At 41.6% G+C, this 27,497-nt stretch overlaps 1 protein-coding gene across 2 annotated transcripts in view; it reads left to right on the top strand.

Moving 5' to 3' along the window:
• spen (spen family transcriptional repressor) overlaps positions 1-17,158 on the top strand; it is a 28,521-nt gene extending 11,363 nt beyond the window's left edge. For both annotated transcript variants that reach the window (XM_042227136.1, XM_014338683.2), the window contains exons 3-15: positions 1,358-1,972; positions 4,393-4,550; positions 4,714-4,914; positions 4,995-5,146; positions 5,236-5,361; positions 5,500-5,613; positions 5,718-5,831; positions 5,919-6,019; positions 6,106-13,906; positions 14,046-14,384; positions 14,472-14,666; positions 14,856-15,014; positions 15,137-17,158. In XM_042227136.1, coding sequence (XP_042083070.1) covers positions 1,358-1,972; positions 4,393-4,550; positions 4,714-4,914; positions 4,995-5,146; positions 5,236-5,361; positions 5,500-5,613; positions 5,718-5,831; positions 5,919-6,019; positions 6,106-13,906; positions 14,046-14,384; positions 14,472-14,666; positions 14,856-15,014; positions 15,137-15,268 — 10,207 coding nt within the window. In that variant the 3' untranslated portion in view covers positions 15,269-17,158. The remainder of the gene's footprint in view (positions 1-1,357; positions 1,973-4,392; positions 4,551-4,713; positions 4,915-4,994; positions 5,147-5,235; positions 5,362-5,499; positions 5,614-5,717; positions 5,832-5,918; positions 6,020-6,105; positions 13,907-14,045; positions 14,385-14,471; positions 14,667-14,855; positions 15,015-15,136) is intronic.
• The last annotated feature ends 10,339 nt before the right edge of the window (positions 17,159-27,497 follow it).

The raw sequence follows: 27,497 nt of genomic DNA, 5'->3' as shown, positions 1-27,497 counted from the left end.
AATCAACCTCAAGATGTTTCAGTTTTATGATATGGATGTTTGTTGTTTTTTTCTCCTCTCTCTTTTTTTCAGCCTTATGAACAGACTGTGCACACATACAGCAAATACAGTTACTAGTATTATTTAGTTACTAGTACACTAGCTTTATGAAGCTTTGACTAGACATATATTTGATTAGTTATTTGATTAGTTATACCTTTTTTTTGTTTTTGCAGTAAATTAAATAAGACTTCGCAGTTTTTTCCTTTCTAAAGTCTGACTCTATAATCTAACTATTTTTCCATCCTCTGATTTTAACTTGCTAGAAGAATAAACGCCGTGTTTTTTTTTATCTACAGAAGCAGTATAATGAAGTTTTGTAACTGTTGTCATATTAAACCATATTCTGCCCTGTGTCGGAACATCATGGCTAATTTGCTGATTATAATTTGATCTGAATTCAAACGGTGGTAATTGCCGCCCTGTCCCGCTCATTATGGCGAGTTTGGTAATACGACTGCTGTAATGACACAGCGGTCGTATTACCAAATTAATTTCTGATTGCTTTATTCAGAAAGCGAGTGTTCGGGTCTGAACAGAATGTCCTTTCAGGGCCGTTTCTAATGTGCGTCTTCACAAAAGATGCTACTGAGGAGATTCAGTTTTCAGAGGAACAAGTGGTGTCAAATTGTGTAAGGATATAAACAAAAGGCTCTTCAAAAGTTACCTCGAAAACCTTTATCCAGGCTTGACTAATAAAACGCCTTTAGAAGTGGCTCCTGTTACAGTGTGCAGACCAGTAGGACTTTACAGACTATAATGACATAATCTGCCATTCCTGTTATTAAGGTAGCTCTGATATATAATATAGATTTCTGTTCTGTTATAAACCAGATGCATGCCTTTTGCTGAAAATGTTGGTGTGCTATGTTGATTTACTGATATATCTAAAAAAGAATGAACATAAAGCTTATATTAACACCTTGGAGTTGACAGAAATGCACGAAAAACAGTCCGATAGCAGCATTCTTGTTCTAGAAAGAGGATTTCTAGTGTAGCTTTGGTCGCAGAAGAATCTGATACAGTCCATCTGAAAGCCATAAATGGTTTGGCCATGAAAACATGTCAGACTTGATGCTCAGTTTCCTCAAGCTGTTACTTTAATCCCCTTGGTATAGTGCTTTCTTTAAGATGGGGGGAAAAACTAGCTTGGCCCTTCTCAAAACACTTTGCCCAATCTTTCCACGTGTCCAATTATTGACAAACGCACCAGACACGCCTGTTAATTTTTGTTTGTCCACTGTCTGATGCTAGCAGCTATCTTTTTATGCCCAAAGTGTAACTGTAATATAACTTGTTGTTTCTTCATGTTTGTTAGGACCGCTGAAAGTCGGGATCGGGGGTACGATCACAGTGCCTATGGACTTCACGAGCGTACTGGTAGCAGTTTTGACCGTCAGCGGCATTATGAAACAGACTATTACCGTGACGCGAGGGAGAGAACTCTAAGCACAGCTGGGAGCGGGTCTGGTACCTCCAGCGGAACTGGTACAACTGTGCCGTCAGGAGTCGGTGGAACTATAGTTAGTGCCGTTTCTGGGAACACCGGAACAAGTGGATCTTCAGGGGCCACAACGGGAGGAAGCGGAGGGTCTACTTCCAGCGGGGTTGGCTTCTACCGCTCCCACAGCAGGAGCCCTTGTCGATTTGAGACACCCGAGCCTCGCTACGAGTCTCGAGCCCGGGAACCCTTTACTTTGGCCAGTGTGGTTCACAGGGACCTGTATCGGGAGGACAGGGGTCGGCGTGGGGAACGTTCCTACCGCCACAGTCGTAGCCGGTCTCCACATTCGACTCATTCACGAAATCCCTCTCCTCAGAGACTGGTGAGTCAGGCCACTCGTCCTCCACGCTCCCACAGTGGGTCAGGCTCTCACAGCCGTTCCTCCAGTTCAGACTCAGTCAGCAGTACCAGCAGCAGTACGAGTGGCAGGTGAGTGAAGCTTAATCTTTCTGTCAATATTTCTACTTATGTGCTGTTGTTTACCTTTGTGCATCCCAGTCTGTGGCCTTCTGGATCCAAACTGGCCTCTGCACTTGGAAATGAACTCATATTTCCGTCATTATCTGTGTTCAATAAAAAAGCGGTTTCCTCAGCTTATGTTTTTATCATCTGTAACTATGGATTGCGCAATATTTTTCACACCCACACCAAACAAACTCAGACTTGTGCAAGATGTGTGCATTTAACTTCTGTCATTCGTTAGCATAGGCTCTTTATAGAACAGGTGGCACCTATTTATGTGGAAGCTGTGTTTACTTTGCCTTTATGTCGCTTTCTTCACTAGCATGTGTATGTGTGGACAGACAGACACAGTGCTGTGGCCAAACCTGTAAAGTTAGGCTCGTTGTTTCTGTTTTAGAGACTGTGTCATATCTAGAGGCTCCGCCCAGCAGGAGATACAATGGGTGGAAGGTGACAATTGCAGAGAAGTGTCTGCACGATAGAAAAAAAATACATTTCACAAACACGGCATGACGGGGAATATTACTCCACACTTGATTGTCCCCCTCCCTCATTGGTTTTTAAAACTTTGCCCGTGTTTTATTTGCTGATAGGAGCCAAAGAAACTTGGAGAATGACCTTTGATACCTTTAGTGACACAATTGTTACGTAGTTAAGATTTGACCTGAACTGCTTTACATAAACTGGATTAAGTTGAGACGCATTTTATTTCTGCTAGGAAGGCTTTACGTTTACAGCTAGCTTGCCTTCGATAGAGTCTGGTTTCAGTATGGATCCATGTGTTATTCAGGCCCTTTATACTTTACATGCTAAAATTATCCTAAGTCTTTTTTTAAAGATACATTTGGTAAAATATAGTACTCATTTTGTCCAAAATAAAACCAAAACACAAGTTTAAAAATAAAGTAAGGTTTAGGTAGTTTGATCTCACACACCCTCTCACACAACCTAACCACAGGTCGAATTATTTGCATACAAAAGCTTAGACTCATACCATAATGGCACAGGATATTTGGAGTTTCGATATTTCATGGTATGCTGTGTGTGCATTTTTGTGATTGTGATGTCAGTTTCATTTTTGTGCATTGCCGTATGTGGCTTTATTTGTGGTAACTGTATTTTCATCCAAGTTTCTATAAATTTACAAGTAAATCAAATGGAGAAGAATCCTGCCGTTTTAAGCATGTCTGCCCAAGAGGATTTACTCCACCGCATAAATAAACATACCGGAGAGGGGTTAACGGCATCACCTTTGGACACAGCAGAGTCCACAGCTTTTAACGACATGTAGCGACACATGTGGTTTGATGAGGAAGTGCTATGGGGAAATTTCAGGAGACGGCTGCTATATTTTTCTCACTGCCTACCTCTGTGTATGGGTAATGGCTCCCCCCCCTCCGTGAGATCCAGTTGGAACTGGAAATTTCTGGCCAATGCTGGCTGCCTGCCCACTCCCACAGGCCAGGCTCCGTCAGCAGCTCTTCCGGGAGTGTCTGAGCACAGGAGGAGAAAGTGAGAAGGAAACAAACAGCAGAGGGCCTAGAAAGCTGAGACAGACATGGGAATCATTTGAAATAAAAGGTGGATGAGGCAGCCATGAATTTTGCGACTCATGTACAAATGTTTTTGTACTCATAACTCGATGCAGCATCTAAATGTGAAACTGGGAGGAGAGGGGCGTGTTTTTTCTCATCATTTGGGAGCCATTGCATTTTTTTAAACAGTGGAAGGACACGTCCACAATGCATCATATGCTCTTTTTTCCAGAATGAAAATCTGTATATACAATATTAAATCTGAAATGTGGAGATAAATTATGCATAGTTTTGAAAAGGCAGTGTTTAACCTTGGTAATTTTGCAGTTCCCTTCAGTTTAGACAGAACCATGTCTTTGGATTTTAGGTCTTTTTTTTTAAAGCAGTGTTAACAAAAGTCATATATTAACTGTTGTTGTTGTTTGTGCACTAGTAGTAATTTCTGGCATTTTCTGGCATACACACACACACACACACACACACACACACACACACACACACACACACACACACACACACACAAACAAACACACAACACAAACACACACACACACACACACATACATACACACACACACACACACACACACACACACACACACACACACACACACACAAAAAAAAAAAAAAAAAAAAAAAAAAAAAAAAAAAAAAAAAAATATATATATATATATGTATATATATATGTGTGTGTGTGTGTGTGTGTGTATATATATACTACATGTAACTATATTCTCAAGTGTTACTCTTGGATAGTCAGTCACCAGGCACATCATTTTTATTGTGCATCTCTAATGCGAGAGATGACTATGAGGCTTTAACGTTTTAATTCATGTTGCTCTTTTGCTACAGTGATTCTAGCAGTAGCTCAAGCGATGACTCTCCAGCACGTTCAGTGCAGTCAACAGCTGTGCCTGCACCTTCAGCACTTCCCTTATCCTCCCTTGACAAGGATGAACCACGCAAAAGCTTTGGCATCAAGGTCCAAAATCTCCCTGTGCGCTCAACAGGTTAGTTTAGTGGTACTCTAGCAGTATGTGAGCATAAAGTGCCTTTTTTAATGTAAAAAAATAAATAAATAGTGATGCATGAAATTCAGGCAAATTTTATTTTTAAAAAATCACTACCTTTGTATTTTTTTGCTAAATGTGCGTTCATTTGCTTTATTTACAGACACAAGCCTGAAGGATGGTTTGTTCCATGAATTTAAAAAACATGGAAAGGTCACATCTGTGCAAATCCACGGCGCTTCAGAAGAGCGCTACGGGCTTGTGTTTTTTCGTCAGCAAGAGGACCAAGAGAAAGCCCTTGCAGCATCAAAGGGGAAGCTTTTTTTTGGCATGCAAATTGATGTCACAGCCTGGAATGGCCCCGGTAAGTTTTCTTTGCCAACTGCATTGTAAAGAAAACGTGAATATTGGCATGTCAGTAAGCTCACACTAAGCAATTTTTAGAGACGGAAAGCGAGAATGAGTTCCGGCCCTTGGACGAGAGGATTGATGAGTTTCATCCAAAGGCCACGCGGACATTATTTATTGGAAACTTAGAGAAGACCACCACTTACCATGACCTTCTTAACATCTTCCAGCGTTTTGGAGATATAGTGGTAGGTTAATTTTCATATAGTTTGAGAATCAAAGCATGCAGTGCTGTGAGATAATCATGCTTACTGACAGAACATTTAACTTTCCAAAGGATATTGACATTAAGAAGGTGAATGGAGCCCCACAGTATGCCTTTCTACAATATTGTGACATTGCCAGTGTCTGTAAGGCAATAAAAAAGATGGATGGCGAGTATCTTGGAAACAACCGACTAAAGGTAAGAATTTGTTTGATTTTAATTGTAAATCCTAACCTTTACACCATTACAACATTCTTGTCTTTCTCAACCAAAGACATTTGTGTAAGTTGAAAAGGTAAATGAATTGCTGACTGAAATTTTGTTCTCTTTTTGCAGCTGGGCTTTGGGAAGAGTATGCCAACGACATGCGTTTGGTTGGATGGATTAGCATCGAATACAACTGAACAGTTTCTTACTCGTCATTTTTGCCGATACGGACATGTTGTCAAGGTAAGCCTGTTTAATTTTCTGCTTATTATTGCACTTTTCTTTTTCCTTTTTAATCTTTTGTTTGCTTTCTAGACTTTTTACCTTATTTTCTGCAATTATTGTAGGTTGTACTTGACAGGATGAAAGGAATGGCCCTTATTCTGTATAACAACATTGAATATGCGCAAACAGCTGTTAAAGACACAAAGGGATGGAAAATAGGGGGGAATAAAATCAAGGCAAGTAAAAATATAGATTTTTCTCTGAAATTTCATTCTGTGTTATTGTGCTTGACACACTCTAACCAGCTTTTCTTCCTTCTTCAGGTGGACTTTGCAAATCAGGAAAGTCAGATGGCCTTCTATCGTTCAATGCAGGCATCTGGTCAGGATATTCGAGACTTTTATGATATTCTCTCTGAAAGAAGGTTTGTGAAATTGGCTTACAAAATAATTTGACTCCATGACTGTCTAATATTAAAACTGAACAGGATTTGTGGTTATTTCTTGGCAGGGATGATCGACGAACCCAATATGAGTTTCAAGCAGAAAGACAATATTATGAAAATGTTAGAACACCTGGAACGTACACGGAAGATCCACGTCGAAAATATCCTACCAGAAGTCGGGACTTCTACACTGAGTGGGACCCATATCAGGGAGATTACTATGATCCACAATACTTTGAAGACCCTCGGGAATATCGGGAATACAGAGCTGACCCTTATGAGCAGGACATACGTAAATACAGCTATCTGCAGCGGGAACGTGAGAGAGAAAGGGAGCGCTTTGAAACAGATCGTGGACGCGATCATGGAAGGAGGACCATTGAGCGTAGCCAGAGCCCGTCTCACATTACCACTCGCCGACCTGCTAGCCCAACTGCATCTCCATCACTCTCTGAGAGAATACCAAGCGATTCAGACCGCCGTATTTGTTGTCGATCATCTGAAAGAAGTGGTAGCTGCAGTTCAATATCTCCACCTAGATTTGAAAAACTTGAAAAGGCACGCTCTGAAAGGTATAATAAAAGTGAAAAACTCGAGAAGGACAGAGTTTTTGAAATTGACAGTGGGAATGTGGTCGAAAAGGAAAAGAGGACTGGACGAAAAGAACGAGGAGACAAAGACAAAAGTGAAAAACAGAGGGTTAAGAAGCTTAAAATGGCGTCACCTATTATCCAGACATGTGAACCAGAACCTGAACTTGAAAGAGATGTTAGTCCTGAGTCTGTTCTGCGTAGTAAGGCCAGCAAAATCCAAAAAGAAGGCTCAAGTAAAGGGAGGTTAGACCTTCTGCCTTGTGTGGTGCAGTTAACACGAGTTAAAGAAAAAGAAGGAAAATTGATTGGTCATGTTGTCCAAGAAAAACAAATACAGAGGGGTGGGAGTGACAGTCCGAGACTGGCATCACCTCCAGCTGACCAGAGGAGTCCACCATTCCGCACAGAGCCATCAAAAATTGATATTGGTAAGCATGGGAAGGTTCCCAGAGACAAAAATATGCACAGTTCAGTGGAGGTCACTGACAAAGATGGTAAAATCAAAGCCAAAAAACATGGGAAATCTGAAATGGGATTTGACAGTGGCATTTCAGTGGATATTGACCGTCTAGCTGCAAGGAAAAGGCGTTTTGAAGACTCTGGTAAAGCTGATCGACAAAAGAGAACTAGTGAAGAGGACCTTGGTAGATCTGGACTTTATAAGCTGTGGAACAGTGCTAAGGAGACAGATTTGGATAAGAATCTTTTGATGAGAGGGATTCATAAAAAGGATCACCACAAAGAAAAATGTGTGCGAATGATTTCAGTTAATAGTCCAAAAGAAGGACAAGACAGTGATATCAACCCCGAAGGCCTTCCTCTGGAGCGGCACTCACAACTAGTGCAACTGGCTGAAGATTCTACAGATCAGTTAGACTCTCCCTACCTTAAAATGGATCTAGAGAGCTCAAAAAGGGAAAATACCTCAAGTTTTACAAAAATATCAGATGATAACGCTGTTGATTTGGACGAATTAAAAGAACAGAAACAAGTTATGCCTGAAAACGCACAAGGCAGAGCGAAATCCAGAGACTCTGATGGAGATGAACAATTTGTGCACATTGACCAGACTAATATTTGCACAAAACAAACGGAACACAGTCAACAGCTCAGATCCAAGCTAGGGGAGCCTGATAAGGGAGTCAAGTTTGACAACCAACTACATAGTGAGACTCGTGACTTTGAAAAGGATTATTTTGTTCAAGACTTTGAAAAATCAGTACCGGATGTGGCCAGTGATGATTTATTTTACTGTAAACGAAAGAAATTGGAGAATATTGACTTTGAAATACTCAAATTAAAAAGAGAGCGCAACTTTTCAAGTTCCCAAAAGTTCAATGAAGACATTTACACCATGTCATCATCAATAGGAGCTGCTCAGTCTTCTGAAAACGAGGAAGATGAAACAGCCCATGTCTCTTTGACAGGTACAAATAAAGAAAGAAAATCCTCTCCAACAGCAGGTGAGAAATTTTCACACACCGAGTCATTGAAAAACAGTTTGGACCTGATGCCTAGACATTTTCAGTCTTCTGACACTGAGCTACCAAAGCTTAACACGTCCTTGCTCGGATGTGATGAAGAGTTAATGCAGCACTGGGAAAGAGGGATAAAGCCTGATTCATTCAGAATGGAAATGGCATTCCAAAGTGATATTTCAAAGCATGAAAGCATTCGGAAGCGCCTTGGTCAGGATTTGGAACCTGGAGAAGTGCAGTCTGATTCCGATGATGATGGAGAAAACAAGTCCAAGTCGAATAGTTCCTTGTCCTACATCCTCAGGGATCGTGATAAGAGGATGACAGACCTGAAGCTTTCAGGCTCCTTGGAAAAGAATAAGTTTTACTCCTTTGCTTTGGATAAAACTATAACTCCTGATACAAAAGCACTCCTGGAAAGAGCCAAAACATTGTATTCTTCTAGGGAAGACAATTGGTCCTTTCTCCCTTCACGCTTTCCAGCCTCCCACAGGTGTTCAGATAAGGACAAGGTGGAACTAACACCTCGACCAATACCTTCTTGGTATATGAAAAAGAAAAAGATTCGTACTAACTCTGATGAAAAGCTGCATGACAAAAAGGAGGAACTTAAGCCACAGGACCAAGAGCGTCAGGAATTGTTTGCCTCTCGTTTCCTTCACAGCTCAATCTTTGAACAGGATTCCCGGCGTTTGCAGCATCTTGAACGTAAAGATCCAGATTTAGAAATTGGAAGTGGAAGGCCTTCGAACAAGCCAGTTGCTGCTGAAGCGGAGCCTGAATCTGCAGGAAGTGACATCCCACAAGAGCCAATAGTGCTTTTCCATAGTCGTTTTTTGGAGCTTCAGCAACAAAAAGACAAAGACCACCTTCCACCTGATACTGAGAAGGATTCATTAGTGCCAGACATAAAAAGAAATGAAGTTCAGAACTGTGATAATATCATACCTGATAAGGAACTGGAGCCAGTACAAAAGGCAGATGACAAATCAGCCAGCCCCTCATTAATCTCTACTGTCTTACCATTTGTTCCTTCCCCTAAAGAAATTTCACCACAAGAAAAGAAAGAAGTTTTAACTCCACCCTCAGATCAACCTGTGCCAGTTGTCAAAGAAGAAAAAGTAGAGCCAATCCTTGAGGTTTCGCAACCTCACTCTGTCGCCGTGGAAGACTTCAAACCTGTTGCTGTTAAGCTAAACAGATCCCCTTCACTTACTCTTTCAGAACCAGAAAATGAAACTGAAACAAAACCAGAGTTAAAAGAACTGAAGGTAGAATGTGGTGATAGTAAAACAGTAGAACATACTCCCATTGTAGAAGATAAACCTCCAACTCCTGGTGGTTCCCTGGGTGGTTTTGAAAGAGAGACTACAGAAATCACTTACTCTGACTGCCCAAAGATGGAAGAAAAACCTGAAACTATGAAGTCAGAACCTGAAACTGAAAATCAAGAATCAAAAGACTTTCAAGAATCTCAGAAAACCGAAACCGATGGTGAGGTGTGCATGCCAGAACTAGAGGCTGAAATAAAACCGTTACCAAATCGCAGACAACCCAAGAGTAAAAGGGCAAAACCGCTGTCAGTATTACGAACTACACAACCTTCCCAAATTGCTGCCACTGAAAAACCTGCAACACGTAAGAGTGAACGGATTGACCGAGAGAAACTCAAAAGGGCTTCATCTCCTCGTGCAGAAGCACCAAAGACATCAGTTGACTCTAAAACAACATCCAAGTCACCAATACATGCATCAGACTCTGAACAAAACATCGAGTCAAGTTTGATCCATGGGAGAACACGTCGGCGAAACGTAAGGTCAGTCTACGCCACACTACATGAAGACGACCAAGCTGGCAAAGAGGTAGTTGAGTCACCACGCTGCATGCGCAAACGTGGTGCTGATAAAGAACCAATACAGCAAGATGTTCAAATTTCTACCAATACTAGACGTGGACGCCCACCTAAAAGAGGCATCAAACGAGGAGAAGATGTTTCACCAGTAAAGGTTGATCAGAAGAAACTGATGGAAGAAGACACTGAGGCGTCATGTACAGTAGATGTTGTGAAAGCCTCTGAGGGCTGGCGTTCACCCCGCACCCAGAAGCAGCAGCAAACACCTCAGACTCCATCTCCTCCAACTAACAAGAAAGGAAGTAGAGCAGACAAACTGTCTGGGAGCACGACAGAGCTAGCTGAACAAGATGATATGGCAAGTCAAAACGAGCCAGAGCTTAAGCCTAAAACTGAACCGCTTGGCAAGTTATCAGAAAGGGTGGAAAATCCAAACTCAACAGTGCACAAAAAAGAAAAGGAATTAAAAGATGGTGGAAAGAAATCTGGTGATGTTGATGATGAAAAGCTAGACATTGGCCCCTTAGAGAGGAGACAGCAGCCTGAAAAGAGTGCAAAAGTTAAAACACCAAGGTTAAAACGTAACACCAAACAGATAGCTGAAGACAAATCACACAGTTTAAAAAATCTCGAGATCCGTGTTAGTGTTGATGATGTAAAAGGTTTACTCCGTTCAGAGGATGATGAGCTTGAGACCTTTGAAGCTCCAGCTATTACAAAAACTAAGACAGCACTACAAGATAATGAAGGAATAAAAACAATAGACCAAATTCCAAAAGATTCAAAAGAGCTCGCTGCACAGGATAAGGAAGACTCAGAATCAGAACTTCCAGCTGATCCAGCTGCTGCATTATTAGCACGACAGATGGAATTAGAGCAGGCAGTCGAAAATATTGCTAAGCTTACAGTGGAGCAGCCTTCTCGACCATATAAAGAGCCACCTTCAGAGCAAACTACGATATTGCCTCCTGTTGCAGTGGAACCAGAGAGTGAAGTTGAGGAGGAGAAGCGAGCTAATCCTGCTAGTGAAACTGAACTTGCAGCTGCTATTGATTCAATTACAGCAGAAGAAACATGTGTAGATGCAGAAAGCTTCACATCTCCTCCCACTTACACTGCTCTTATTCCCACCCCTGAATCCTTGATATCCTCCTCCTCCAATGAGATTATGGAACCTGAAACACACATGGTGATCAACAATATTCTTGCCGGGGATTTAGATGATGGTCCTGTGACACCAAGCTCAAATCGGCCAGGGGCAGAATCTAAGGCAGCTGAAGATCCCATTTTACTTGAAACACCCAGGAAAACCGGAAAAGTTAGAGCCAAAACCCCGAAAAAGCCAAGAAGTCGTAAAGGGACAGGTAACAAAAAAGGGGATGCTGCTGAAGAGGTTTCTCAGTCAGAGTCCACTCCAGTCAAGTTACCTGAATCAATCCCAGAAGACCCAGAAACCAATAATTCAAAAGCAGTCACTGTTACAGCTGCGGCCACTTCAGCAGCCTCTGTAGTCACTGCTGTTGCTACTTGTAGGCGAGACTTAACAAGTGCCATAACGGTCGACACACCCAAAGAGGCAGAACAGCCCGAGGTTGAACAGCCTGTGCCTAAAGAATCTGCTTTTCATTCTGGCACAAACAGTATCTCCAGTGTTAAAAAGCACCCCCAAGCAGCAGAGCCATGTACTCCTACATTTACCCCTGCTCCTGCTTGCACACAACCTGTATCCCAGTTAAGTGTACCTCTGTTGCGGCCTGCCAAAGTCCCACTTTCACCTGACTGGCCTCAGAGATCTGAAGAAAGCAGAATCCATGTTGCCCCTTCAAGTCATGTAAAAGTGGTAACTCCTTCAATGCAAGCATCAGCTGCACTTGGAACCCCTGCAGCAAATCCTCCAATGCCTCCAGACACCAAGGCCTCTGACATTGACCCCAGTTCAAGCACGTTAAGAAAAATTCTGATGGAACCTAAATATGTGTCTGCGTCAAATAGCAATTCTATACCTACCACTATAGTCACACCAGCACTGTCAGAGCCTTCACGGATGTCAGAGAATGAAAATCCCTCTGATGCAGTGGGCTCAAGACAGTTACATTCTGAAGAGAGGCCACCATTACCTCCCCAGCCCATGCATCATAAACCATCTCCACTGACAGAGTCACAGCAGAACTGTGGAGAGAAAAACCAGCATACAATTATTTCTCCTGCTACCTCAGTAATAAGTCGAATTCCAATGCCTTACGATACAGAAGAAACTCCACGTATTTCATTAAGCAACCGAAGCATTGGCCTAACCATTCCCAAGCAAAAATTCAGATCAAACTCCAATGAGAACAGCCGATGCCTTGCTATGGATATAGTAGAAGATGGGACAAGAGGACGCTCTGTTGTCGAAAGCACTCCATACATTACTGGTTCCAGTCCTGGCCTACGGGTCAATACATCTGAGGGTGTTGTCGTACTCAGTTATTCAGGTCAGAAAACCGAAGGACCTCACAGGATGAGAGCCAAAATTAGTCAGATTCCTCAAGCCAGTGCTGGTGATATAGAGTTTCAGCAATCTGTTTCCAAATCTCAATTAAAACAAGACCCAGTCATCTCATCATCCCAGTCACCTACTCCCAAAGCAGCCCCAACTCCTTCTGGTTATGGTCACACAGGAGTCCTTTTAGCCGGCCAGTCGTATAACTCTCAACCTGTTATTTCTAGTACCAAGCAGGAGAGTCTTGGATCTGACAAATCTGAGACTCCATATCACACAGCCCCCCAAGGCAGTGTAGTAAAGATGTTCCAGCAACCAGTTAGTTCTTCTCAAGTCTTAATGTACAACCCACCTGTGATACAACAACAGCATGGCAAGAGAGGACTAGGGTCAGAGCCTCTGTCGAAAAAGATGGACCCTGGCAAAGCTGCGCAGCAGTCTAATCTCAGCCCAGTCACACACCACCCATCACTTTCTGGAACCCGCATGAGCCCCAGCCCTGGCATTGTAAATGATCGCTCAGCTCTGCACCTTAAGCAAGAACCACAGTCTCCACGAACAGCTGTTCACTCTCCTTCACCTTTTGTCAAAGCCTGTCCTCCAAGCAGTTCTCCTATCGGCACATCTGTTGTTCTGACTCATGGCATGCCACCAATGCCTAGCTATCATTCTGCGATGCATCACTCGCACTCAGAACAGTCCTCTGTCATAATTCAACCTCACAGTGTCACTCAGTCAATGGCTCATGATGCCAGGATGAACACCCCACCGATGCCTGGGATAAATTATGGAAGACGAGGTGATTCGCTGTCTGCACCGCTTCCGGGGTCTCAACAGCGCTCAAACCCACAACAGCAAAATGTCATTCGCGATATGGTTCTGCACTGTCATTCAAGTCCCCAAGGTTCAGTATCAAGTGGTGGCGGCAACAGTGCAAGTGAAGAAGAGCCTAGACACTTTAACCAAGCACTCAGTAGACCTTCAGTTCCCCAGCTGCAGTCAGATGTAATGATGATTCACAGTGATCACAGAGGACTTCACCCAAACATACGCATGGAGCAGTACAGAGACATGCACCAGCGCATCCTCATGCACCAGCAACGGGGTGAACAGGCTGCTGTAGAGGCAAGACAGTCACGCAGAGACTCGGAGACTGGAACAGCATCTTCAGGCAATATCTCTGGACCTTCAAAGAGTCCTATTTCGGGGAAGAGCATTGACCTTTCTGCAAAGGAACCTCTCAAACCACTCGAAGGAAAGCTTATCCATCCAAACTCCAGTGAAAGCAGAATCCGAGGAGTCCATGCATCTAGTCCTGTCATGGTGTCGCCTCACCCTCATGGGGTTCACCTAATGCATCCAGGTGGTGCAGGCTCCTTTCCAGTTTACAGGGACATTCGAGGCTTCTCATCCCAGTTTTCACCACACAACCTGGCTAACCAAGGTGTTACATCTTCACAGGTGAGTTAAGATGCTTTAATGATTACATTTGTGCAAATAATAATACTACTATACATTTTCAACTTAACAAGCACATTTAAACATATACATAAAATATATATAAAATATATGATGTCTCTTGCTGGGTTCGGACTATCAGGTACCTCCAGATACTGAACTGGGTAACCGTGGTAAAATGTCTCAGTCCCATGGGTGTGGAAGTGATTCCAAGTCTGAGACCTCCCACCTTCGCCATGCTACCTCTTCGGACCTCTCACACATTTCCCGAATACAGGGGGATACAGTCTCACCCTCATACCAGTCTCCCATGATGTCCCCTATGGGTCTTACACACAAGTCAGATCTATCTCTTCAGAAAGGCCCTCCAGCCTTCCTGTCTACTTCAGCAGTGCCCTCTTCGACTTCAGTACAGCCACGGCCGGATGCCAAACTGGAACATTCAGGACATCATTCCGTTGACATGGTGCAGCTATTGACGGTAAGAAGAATGACAGACCAGCTCTTTGGTGACGTGTAGAATTTATTTTCAGGGAAAATAAAGACGTTTTTTCTTTTCTTCATGCAGAAGTATCCTATCGTATGGCAAGGCCTGTTGGCATTGAAAAACGACCAGGCTGCTGTCCAGTTACATTTTGTTTCCGGCAACAACATGCTGGCCCAGCGCTCCCTTCCACCCCCAGAGGGAGGTCCTCTTCTCCGTATTGTTCAAAGGATGAGGCTCGAGGCTTCCCAGCTGGACAGTGTGGCACGCAGAATGACTGTAAGTATTTGATTTCTGCTACCTTTGAAAATTTGGCTGAATATAGCTTTAATCAGGACCCTGACTTTGAAGAACTGACTAAAACGATGGATCTATGAATTAATTAAGCAATAACGTAAGAGAGTGCCATTATCTTTGTTTATATACATATATATACATTTTAAGATTAAAACTTGATATGTGTGGCAGGTGGAAAATGACTACTGTTTGTTACTGGCTCTACCCTGTGGTCGAGACCAAGAAGATGTCCTTGGTCAAACCCAAGCCTTGAAAAGTGGCTTCATCACATACCTGCAAGCTAAACAGGCAGCTGGCATCATCAATGTGCCCAACCCTGGCTCTACTCAGGTTTGACTTTAGGCATTTTATGTTTTTATATTTTCACATTTTACTGTGTTGTAAGACAGCTAAGATGTTGAAGATGTTGCTCCTTCTCTCATCATGTTATTTTTTCTTCTTTGGGTTTACAGCCAGCTTATGTGGTTCAGATTTTTCCACCTTGTAAATTCTCCGAGAGCCACTTGTCACGTCTGGCCCCGGACCTTCTCAACAGCATATCCAGCATTTCCCCTCACCTCATGATTGTCATCGCCTCTGTTTAATTACCTCCATTTTTTTTCCTGAACTAAGCCAACACCAGCCCTTTTGGACTCATCCAGTTTGTTGGAAGCTGGAATTGCCTCATATTTTTATGAGTTGGACGTCTTTTTACGAAAAAAAACAAAAAAACCTAATTTAGCATGAACTCACCTTTTTTCCTTCACTTCACCAAGTCCTTAAGTCACCCAGTGATGTTGAATTCCAAAAACTATACCTTTCCGAAAAGGATATGAAGGGTTGAGGGGGATTTTATTTTTGGATGAGGCTTTGCTCATTTCATTCTTGCCATTTTTGGAGGTGTTGTGCATAGCCTTTTTTCTTATTCATAGCATTCATTAAGCTGTGGATGGATACCTTCGTATGGGATATTTTTTATCTTCATAAAAGTGATTGTGATTTTTTTTAAGACTATGTCAGAAGTCATTGCACTATGTTGAAGAAATTGTGAACTTTGTACAGATTTGAGTATAAAATGATACATGTTATGGACTAATTCTTGTGATCACATCAGTCATGCTTGTGCAAGATAAAAGAAAATCATTGCCTGGAAAAACGATCAATCAAGATCAGTCATACATGCTTTTGCTTATTCACCATCAGCAAATTTCTACTTAATTTCTGGACTCAACTCTCCATCCCAAAGTGTTCCCTGCCCCAGGAACTCGTAAGGGGACGATTAGAGTTGTACAGTTTACACTCAATGCCTCAACAGGGGACTATATAAAGAATATTTAATTAGTTTATTTTTGTTTGCATCTTCTTTAAGCCTAAAGGTATTGTTGACAATTGTGAAACTGTAAATATTATAAATATTTAAAGACTGAAGCAATGTGGAGAGACCAAGTGAATATTTTACAAGACAGATCATCAGATCTTTCTTTGGACCGGGGCAGGGATGGGGAACAGCGGGGGAGGATCTGTACAAGATTACCGATTGATATTTGCCCCCAAAAAAACAACAACAAAAAAACTTGATTTTGTGCCAAAACATTTTTTTGCTAATACTCAACACGCGCAATGTATCTAAAACATTTGATCAGAACATATTTTCATATGTGACTTTGTATTTTGTCATCCGGAGGGCAGATTTGATTCCTTTTTTTGTATTGTTCATAAACCTTTCTCTGTTATTACAGTGCTTTTACATGATGGAACTCTGTGTTCATTTCAAAAGGACCATTGTACTGTAGGGTTTGCAATTCTGCTCCTATTCCTGTTTTTATTCTCCCCCCATGTGGTCCTGTACTGCCCCCTGCTGTCTGAAAAACAACTCTCTTACTTATTAGGCACTGCATCTTGAGGTCATTTATCCACGACTTCATAGCAGATATGCATGCTTTTATTTTTCAAATTCTAAAAAGCTAAAGTAGGATCATAAAGGCAAAGAATGTGACTTAAACTTGACATCAAGCCGCTAATGGATGTGTTAATCATCTGTCTCCACCCCTCCCCTTAATTGTGTCCTTGAGCCAAGCTGTAAATACTGATCTCCTTAATCTGTGCTCTCGTGTATTTTTCTCTCCCCCCCTTATAACTGTCTTTCTTCAGGGTCTTTCTTTTTGTTTTGTGCAACAAAACAACGCAGTCTGAAAGAGACGGGAGAGGAGGTGAACCGATGCTGAAAGTAAAAACCATGCTTGTCAGTTTTGTGTTGTAAATATTTCTATGACTGCAAGCTGAGTACTCTCATGGTTATGTTGAAGGCACTTATAATTTTTGATAAACAAATGAAAAGAAAAAAAAACTTCAAACAGCGATTAATATGAAAACTGTCTTTTGATCAACCTTCATTTTGAGTGTATTTTGCTGTTCCTCCATGAGGACATTTTAAACTGTAAAATAAATGGTTGTTTAACTTACTTCTGAAGATCATTAAATGGTCCGTAACTCTGTTTTTCTTCTTCTCCTTTTGTGATTTGTGAATCTGAAGGTACAGGTGAAGAAGGATTTCACCAGAGACCTTCAGTGCTTTAAACCTCAGCTTTAATGCTTCTCGAACATACTGCAAAAGCTGCAAATGATTCAGCAATTAAAATGGTTAACAAGAGCGGTCTTACCTTGGATACCTTTGCATCTAGACTATTTCTTAATGTTCTTCCAGTATTCTTTCAATTTAGAATTTATTGATGAAGATATGACACAAAACGTACAATATTGTCTCTCCAGCAATGCAAAGACTCCAGATCTGAATGAACTGGATGAAGTTAGGCCAAACTCTAGTGAAAGTTTTCACATTTTGGATCAATCCTGCCACCAAACGGAAAAACCAGTCACAATCTTCTGGGCGGGGGTAGAAATACTTTACCTGGCATCCATCCATCAATCCGTCTTCTTGATGGGCATGTATACTCCAGACAGAAAGGTGGATTCAAGCCCAAACCGCTGCCCCAGCATGCTGGCTTACTTATTATTACAGTTGTTGCTGCGATGTTTACAGCGGTCAGAAGATGTCACTATAACACTAAACTACAAGGCTTATTTTCAAGCCATGGTACGCTTTGGGAGTGTGAATCAGACAACCACAGAAGGCAGTTGCAACATAAACCTACCCTGCAAGTATGAGTTTTCCTTCACATGACAGTACCTGTCCTGGAGCTTAGGTTTTCTACAGTGTTTGAATTAGAAACTGTCAAAGAAATACGTCCACCTAGGGAAGCAGAAGATCTTTGCTGAGACCTAAACAAAGACTTCATTGCAAATTGGTTGTATTTTCATGTATTTATTTATTCTAAAACTTGTGCATATAAACGTTTCTGTCTGTCTTGCTGGGGGAAAAATTCTAAACACAGGATCACTGTATTACTGCCGTAATGGATAAGGAGGATACAATCAGGTCAGCTCCTCCTGCATTATGATAACACACAGATGTTGACAGAAGCTGACAAGCTCCGTCACAGTTAACAGAAAAGAAATTGTATCAAATAAATAGGAGTGCTGGCATCTTTTAGACTCTTAGGCTGTTCTGTTGGGCAATGCGGTCAGGGAGGATCTCGATCTGTGCCAAATTCCAGGCAGGGTGATAAAGACCTATCTTCACTGACAGGCATAACAAGGAGTCCTGCAACCACTAAGCCTTGATTTCAACATACAGCACGATATTGTATGAAGACATATAAAACACCGAGTGAGCCTCAATCCACAGAAGAACTATTAAAATTTGTCAGATATGCACAGAATCACACATCCGTGATAAAAGCAAAGGGCACTCACACCAAATAAGATTTTTATTTTGTTATTTTTTTGTTTTTATATTTACTGCAATTTACATAAAGTTATTTCAAACATGCGCCTGCACTGTTGTTGAATCAATCTCATTGCCTATAAATTCTGTCCAAACATGAGTGCGGCAGAGTCTGAAAACCTCTTTGTGGCTCCGTCTTTAGAGCAGTGCTCAAGTGGATATGGAGCAAGACAAATGAGCACCGTGGCTGTCAAAGCTGCAGTTACAGACTCATCCCTGAGGCAGGCAGCTCTATGGTTTTGGAGGAATTTTAAGACTGTGGCTGGAACATCAGGGTTTCCGGCTGCACCCGTCCAATTCGGGTGTATGCTAGTTGACAAATTCCCCAGAGGGAGGCCTGTGGGGATTTAGAGACGATTGGATTACTATTTGAGAAAGTTTGGTGGTTGGGGCTGTATTATCTCTCATTAATTTTGGAAGTACTCCTTAGGCAGGGAAGAAAATACATTCAAACACATGCAGGCGGTGATTTGATCAATATTAAATACAGTTTTTCATCAAGTGTAATGCATCACCTCAGTGCTTCTCGAAAAAAAAAGGACAACAGCTGCTGAGAAGGGTAAAGGGCTCATACCCGAGCTTCACTCATTTTCTCCCTCCTGTCGTTATGCCTACAGTAGAAAGAACCAGAAAGAGGTGAGGCATAAGTGATTTAGTGGCCTGACAGGCCAAGACTTGGAATGTTAATTGACACCCTGTTCGCAGCGTGAGAAGAAGCAGGTCAGACATGACAGAGGAACACCAAGACAAGAAAGACTTCCGCTGATGCTCTCCACACACCCTCCTCCTTCACAATCGTGGTGCTTCTAAGATTACACACTTTGCCTTTGAGCGTTAGAGCAAAGTGCGTGCTTTTGTCCTTAAACCGGGCCTTGTTCATATTTTAGAGCTGGTTTCCTCTTGAATACATTTCCACAGAATGACATTTTGAAAGTTCAGCTTTTGCCAGAAAATGAGAAGAATGTTGGAAATTTAGAGGTTCTTTTTTCAGAGACCGATAAGTGCTTGTTTTCTGGTTTGTGTCCTTTGCACAATGAGCTCCATGCATTCCACCATGTGGCTGTGAGACAATTTGTCCTTTCATGAGAGTGTAGAAAGGATACAGAGGAAAAAAAATCATTTGCTTTGATTACTTTCTTGCACCTTTTAAAACCATTTGGGTGAAATGAATTCTTAGTGCATTGCTTCCATCATGGGGACCTAAACCACCAGCCACTGCAACAAGGTTAGCGGTTAGTGCAACTGAAGTTTACTGTGGGATACATCAGCAGTGATGATTTAGTTTTAGTTCAGTTTCTTAAGACGCCCATTAACTATTCTTCCTGGTGTCATAAATCTTTATTTTTAGACAGTGCACTAAAAAACATATGCACACACACAAAATCCAACTGTGATCAAAAGTCAGACCAAATAAACATTTTAAAGGTTTTCTAAACCCAGTTTTATTGCTTTCTTGCATTAGCTGTATTGCCAGTGAATAGCTGTGTATAAAACTGTTCTTTTAATTTAATTGGTTCTTGATATGGTTGATAAAAAATGTTCTCCTGTAGCCTGTCTGTTAAGCTATTAATGTCCATCTGCACATAAATGCGCCTTTTGATGCAAAATGATTGAAACTGCTGCAAGAATAATGCTTGTAATAAACACAACTAAAGAAAGTAATCTATTTTTGCAGTTGACCTAATAAGACAATTATGCATTGTTACAATATTTGTAACCCACGCTCAAAAACTGTTTTGACAAGGACACTGTAACCACCATGCTTTTGATTAAGCATCTAATGATAACACATAAGAACTCATTTAAGTTCTTCTTTAGCTTCTTTTTGAACTGAAGCCTGAAATGTGTCCAAGGCGCAGACCTGTTGTGGAGTGGATAAAGGCACTCCTGTCGTCAGCTTGGTGCTTCTCACCAGATCTCATCATGCCAGATCTACAGAGTCCGGTGTCATTATTCAGGTCATGATGAGCCAGGTAGTAATAAAGGTTACACAGGGATTACTTGTGAGCCAGCAAGTAATCCCTGTGTAACCTCTGTTGCCTCAGAGTGTTCTAAATGTCCCATACAGAAAACAATACTGAAACAGCCACTCACACAAAGTGAACATGACTGATTTCCCTGTTAGGCTGATAAGGTACAGTAATACATGTGTTTGTTTATTATCCACGCATGGAAAAAAAATTATCAAGGGGAATATCCGAGATATAAACACTGACTGGAGCCTGAGTGTAAATGCTTTAATCCAAGCAATATATTATACGCTTTAAAAAACAAACGAACTGGAATGTGTTAGATAAGATATTATTTTAGTGTTTTAGTGAACCTATCAAAGCATTAAAGATAGGAAGAACAAGAGCCAAAGGTCATGTAGATAAATACACAAAGGCTCTATTAACTACATTAAAGTTTACAAGTTAGCTTTTTATATTTCCATTAGGTTCCATTAGATTATGAATTCTTAAACACTCCTTGGTGCACTTTTTTATAAAGTCAATTTATCTTTCTGACCTGTAAATATGACCAGTTTTCAGAGAGTGAGTGTGACACATTTATAATAACTGTCCATGTGTAGGAATGTTTCTCCAGACTGAAGAGGAGAGGTCGGTGCCAGACGGGCACATATATTGTGATCTCTCCGCTTTACAATGCACAAGAGTCAGAAATGGATTAAGTGACTTACAGGGTCACAGTACACATTAGGTGTGGACAGGCTGCAGTGGAGTTATAAAGGCCTCACCCTGGTGACTCAAGCCTCATAAACGCAGCACCTTCCCCTGACATTGTGGCTCGGTGGCCTACTTGCAGTTCAATGTCTGTATCAGATGTGATGCATACATTTTCATATTATGTTTCTCACTTTAAATGCCTGCTAATGTAATGAAAAGTATGCAATGCTGATAAACACATAACATTGACATGAAAATTAGAGTTCCAAGTGTTTATGTCTTTTACATTTCAAGCATTCAAATGATATATTTGGCACCTGAACTGAAATGCGGTCTTTGTCTTGATGGTCTGGAAATAATTCAGATTTCTGTAACGCTTTTTATACGACTCGACAAATGTTTTATTACTAGCGTTACTAATCTTTAAGAGTCAAAACATGGTTACTAGTACATTATCAGTCTAGGAATTTATTCAGTGAACTTCAAGAGAGTCACGCTGTGGAGTTCTTTAAAGGGTTGCGTGATGAGAATTGGCAGAATATTCAGGAGAGTGCGTCATTCATGGGACAAATCAGCTCAACAGTAAAAACAAAGTGCTTATCTTATATCTTGTTTATAAATAAGTCATGTCAGAGGAGGCAACGCTCTACATCATGCTGAGTGAAAGAACTCAAATGTTCACACTCTGTTTCTGATATCAGAGTTTTATCATGCAAGCATGTGTTTCCCGTTTTATTTTTAAAGTTCTTCGTTTTCGTGAAATTCCACTTCCTGGTCTTGTCTCCAGCTTTGCTGCCCATTCTCCCACCTCCTGCCAGCCCTGTGCCTCCTCCTGCCCCTGGCGTCTGCCACTGTCAGCCCCGTGCACTCCTCAGTTCTCCTCGGGCCTTTGCCATGTTGTCTTTGGCTTCCTTGTGTGTTCAAAGCTTTCTTGTGCAGGGGAATAAAAACCTTAAATTCTGAAGAATCATTATATATCCAGTGTCTGCATATAAATACTTTTGAGAAACATTGCAACATGTTTCAATGGTACTTCAAAACTAACCAGTCCTAGGGTTCCAAAGGTTCTGCAAAACTTACTGCGTTTACAGTACTTTTAGTTTTCTGAAGGTTCTTAGATGTTGGTGCAAGAAACTAAAAAGGCTGGTCCCATAAAAGTCCCTGTGACATCATTAATGGTTCTCTAAATGTGGTAAAAACATACTGTAGAGACTAGTGTAGTGTAGAGGGAACATCCTGACTAAAAGTCCTCTGAATGTCCACCAAATAACAACCTACCACTACCTGGATCTTGGGTGGCTGTAGCTCAGGCGGCAGAGCAGGTCAGCCCCTAATCAGAAGATCGGTGGTTCATCCCGCGCTGCCTCCTGACTGCATGCTAAATATCCTTGGGCAAGATACTAACTCCATGTTTGCCTACTGGTGGTGGTCAGAGGTGGCGCCAGTGTCCGGCAGCCTCGCCTCTGTCAGTGCGCCCCAGGACAGCTGTGGCTACAACGTAGCTTGCCATTGCCAGTGTGTGAATGGGTGAATGACTGAATGTAGTGTAAAGCGCTTTGGAGTCCTTAGGGACTGAGTAAAGCGCTATACAAATGCAGGCCATTTACCATTTACCTGGATGCCTGAGAACCTACACAGACACATCTGAAATGTCACCTACATTCAGCAGCCACTTTGTTAGGTACACATGTTTAACTGACAGTGCAGTTACTTGGCAACAACTCAATGCATCTAGACATGATCAAGATGATCTGATGAAGTTTAAACCGAGCATCAGAATGACAAAGAAAGGTGATTAAAGTGACTTTGAATGTGGCATGGTTGTTGGGTTCTGAGTATTTCAGAAACTGCTCAACTTCTCGGCTCTTTGTGCACAATTACATCTAGAGTTTACAGAGAATCGTCAAAGAAAGAGAAAATATCGTGTCGGTTCGCTGGGTAAAAACTTCCTCGTTGATGCCAGAGATCAAAGGTGAATTCTCTTCTGCTTATTCTTATTGAGGTCATGGGGGGTGGAGCATATCCCAGCTACAGTAGGAGGAGAGATGGGGTCTGATGCAGGGCTAACACAAAGACACAGATGACCATTCGCACTCACATTCACACCTGTAGGCAAATTTAGAGCACGGGGAGAACATGCGAACTCTACACAGAAAGGACCCGGCCAGATGGTGGCTTTGCTTGCAGCCCAGCTGTGAGGCAACAGTGCTAACCACCATGCTACTGCGCTGCCCTTTAGCATTCAGTTTTATTTACATAGCGCCAGATCACAGCAACAGTCATCTAAATGTACTTTATATTGTAAGGTAGAGACCCTACAGTCTTACAAAGAAACCCTAACTATCAGTCATACCTATGAGAAAGCTGATAGGAAGGCCACTTTAACTCAAATAATCACTCGTTATAACCAAAGTATACAGGAAAACCTTGAAGCATATGGGCTACAGCAGCAGAAAAATACACCACCCTGTCAGCTAAAAACAGAAACTGAGGTCACAGTTTACACAGGAACTCACCAAAATTACACAATAAAAGATCAGAAAAACTTTGCCTGGTCTGATGAGTCTTAGTTTCTCTGCTGTGACATCTTCTGATGGCTGCTTCCAGCAGGATAACACGCCACGTAACAAAACCCAAATCATCTTGAACAAGACCGTCATGTCACTGCCAACAGATCTCAATCCGACCTGGTACTAACAAGGTGAATCTAATACAGTTGGTACTGAGGGTAGATCTCATTAAACACTGCACACGTGACCAGGTTATGAAACAATCGCCTTTGAGTCAGCCAAATGGGTGTCTTCAAAACTATCGGGAGCTCTTTAACCAAAAGCCAAGTGACATTAAAAAATGTTAAAAAGTAACATTGTTACTGCCAGAAGGATTGCTGGCAAACTAAAGAGTTTAAAAAGAAAAGTTGGACTTTCATCCAAATGCACCAGTGTGTTCATATGCTTCACCAGTAAATTTCAAAATAAAGCAAACACTACACATGTAGCGTAAGCATAAAACATGTCAAGTCACTACGAGTTACCACTGCATCAGAATTAGCAGGCAGTAAATATAGTACTACGGTCCATATAGTTACAGTGTGTGTGTTTTGTTCCATTCCTTCTCCAAAGCGGTAGAGTCTGAGTCGTGATCTGGCCCCAGGGAGATGTGAAGCTGATTTGTGGTTGTTTCACTTTTCAGGGAAAATAAAAGACGGGCTTGTGTGTTGCTGTCTTTTTTTTCCAGCCTCCATCTATTCTGAACTTAACCACTCTCCGCCTCCAGAACCCAGTCTGTCAGCCACTGTGATTAAGTGTGAGAGACTCGAGATTATGCCTCAGGCATTCGAGTGGCAAAAGTGGACGCAGGTCACATGAGGCGAGCGTATAGTTTGTATACTGTGTATGCAGGTCTGACTCACTCTCAAATACAGTTGGTTTCCAGGGAGGGACAACAATAAGCTTTTATGCCATCCTGGATGTGCTGATCGTTTGCCTGCTTAACGTTGAGCACACTCTCAGTGAAAATGACAAGGTTTGGAATTTTTTTAAGACTGGAAAATACAAAAGTATAATTAAGGAAGAGATAAAGCACAAAGGAAGCCATTTAACTGTCAGGATTCCTCAGCAGCTTTCCCCCCTCTCACTCTCTCGCTCCCATTGTGTGTCTGTGTGTTTGTTGGTGAGCTAATTGTTGCTGCATAACTGGCTTGTGAATCTCCGCTGCTAAGCATCCAGGATACTAACAAGTTATAAGCTGTTTATAGGAATATTACTGCCGCCCTCAAACCTCAACCATGTTATGATTTATAGAAAGCTGTGGTCTCACCAGAGATTTAGGCAATTACCAAAGTCTAGTTTCATACAGATTTATGTCTTGGAGAGAGTCTCTGGAGCCTTTTAAGTTGTATAAACTGGAACACTGCAACTCTGATAATAATACTTAGCCATTTGGCGCTCTTAGAAGGAGCAGAAGAAAGTAAGTCAGTTTCTCATTTGTTCGGCGAGCCTCTTCCAATTTCACCCAAAACTTTTCAAGCAAAGAACGACCCTTTCATGGCTTGAAGTGAAAAACAGTGCTACCTAAACTCTGAGACGTTTAAGGGTGCTACTAATTATCTCCAGATGATGTCTTCATAACATCCTTGACGAGCATACTCCCCCAATGTCCTATTAAAGGGCAAAACACATGGCATATACTCATCGACGAGTGCCACTGTTCTGCTCGTTCTTATCATGATCAGGATTCGTCCTTGGATGCAGTTATTTTGTATCATAGTCAACAAGATGCCTCTCTTTCTATTTCCTTAAAGGGACAGCTTCTTCTTCTATTAGCTGCTTCTTTAAGGATCATCTACCTGCATCTGACCCTATCCCCAGCATCCTCCTCTGTCACACCAGCCCTCTGCTTGTCCTCCTTCACTACATCCATGAATCCTCTCTGTGGTCTTCCTTCTTTTCCTCCTGCCTGGCAGCTCCATCTTCAACATGCATGGTCCAATATATTTGCACTATGCCTCTCAATATAATCACTAATCAGTCTAATGCACTCATTTCTAATCCTGTCACTCCTGGTCACTCCCTTTGAACATCGTAGCATCGTCAGCTCTGCGACCTCTACGTCATGTCTTTTTATTAGTGTCACTGTCTAGAGGTGGGCGGATCGATAGCATCAATACAAACTCTGGCATTGGTATCGAATCAGTGACTGGATCAATATTTTCTATCATTTAGATCAGTATGTATCCCACATACATACCTCAAACATGCACAGTAAAAAATGTTTGAGCCTTTTCACATCTATTTTATTTACACCTTATAGTACTTAAAAAACAGAAGTTGCCCCTCAGTGCTTTAGAGACAGCCACATTTAGGTTCCAGATTTCCACAAAACCCAGTTTCAAAATACACAAAAAGCTGAAAGGCGTGTTTTGTCATGTTAACTAATTATTGTGGAAAATAAAAAGTGATTCATTGGTCATTAAAACGTGTTCAGAATTTGCAAATTGAATGTGATTCATCTCATAAGTCATGACACACTCCTCTCTTCTGCATAAACTACCTTAATGAGTTAAAAATATTGGCATTGATGTCGGCAATTCAGGCGCTGTATTTACTGGGTATTGGGTCAATACCAAAGTTTGCATTATGGCACAGCACCACCACTGCCTCCACACCACATATCATCATCATCATCATCGGCGGGTTTCACTGCTGTTATAAACCTTCCAAGATGGTAGTGAGACCTGCCACAGCCTATGGGGGACAAGAAGCCAGTGTACTCCGACTGCCGATCCCAAGCCTGAAAGAGATGGGGGAGGGTTGCCTTTGGCATAAAGTCTTTGCCAAATTAAATATGTGAATCATCAAGAGGGGCATTTTCTTCAAGACAGATCATGTAAGAACGTTTTTCACATAAAGCTCGACTTAAATAGCCTCAATAATTGCTTGACTCATCTGCGACTTGGTTGTTAGGTGTTCGTGGTTACTTCTTATTTAAGCTGCAGGCAATTTGTACAACACAAAGGAGTTTCAAAGAAAACTCTCAGAATATGAGCGGTTGGATTATCCCGCTTATCCCGACACGTTTTAAGAAAACATTATCTGTTATTCTTTAATTATTTGATCATCGTGGAAATTTTACCTTAAATCCCAAAGAACTGATTAGCAAATGCTAAAGTTATATGTTTTGTACCACAGTGCAACTCACACATTTCCAGCTGATTAAGTGAATGAATGTGAACTAATTAATTATGATGTTTTAACCAACAAGTACAATTTTCTACTCCAAACCTGCTGAACAACCAAAGACTAAGGCAGATGTGCACAATGGAAGCACAGTGGTAGTTGAAGTTACTTATTCCACATAAAAGATCATATTATTAAACAAAAAATGAAGTTCAGTTATGTAATTTTTAAAAACGATTTTCAGCATTTGGGAGTCAATGTCAGGTATATCGCAAAACTTCAGCAGATAAAATCGCAACTATCTGCATGGCTGTGCACCATAGAGGTATTTATGAAACACAACTCAACATCTCACTATTAAATCAATAGCTTATTATTAAATACGCTCAAAAGAAAACTGGTTAGTCAGAGTGAGCAGGTTATGCGGGTAATCGGAAATTGTCTCAGTTACGGATGAACTTGCTTTGAGACCGGTGAGAAAATAGTTTGTAGGACTGAGAAAATCTTCCCAGGAACATGTTTGGGCTGGTAATACAAAAGACAAAACTATGCAGTTCAAAAATGCAGCCATTACAAAGCTTATTTTCTCTTTTATTCCCCGTCTCACGCCCACGCTATCTATGTGGCCTCCTCGGCCTCACAGGTG

Source organism: Haplochromis burtoni, unplaced genomic scaffold (genome assembly GCF_018398535.1).
Source record: "Haplochromis burtoni strain Fernald_Lab_line unplaced genomic scaffold, NCSU_Asbu1 Contig_244, whole genome shotgun sequence".
NCBI classification, from domain to species: Eukaryota; Metazoa; Chordata; class Actinopteri; order Cichliformes; family Cichlidae; genus Haplochromis; species Haplochromis burtoni.
The sequence above is the reverse complement of the archived record's forward strand: the minus strand, read 5'-3'. Positions and strand labels throughout refer to the sequence as shown.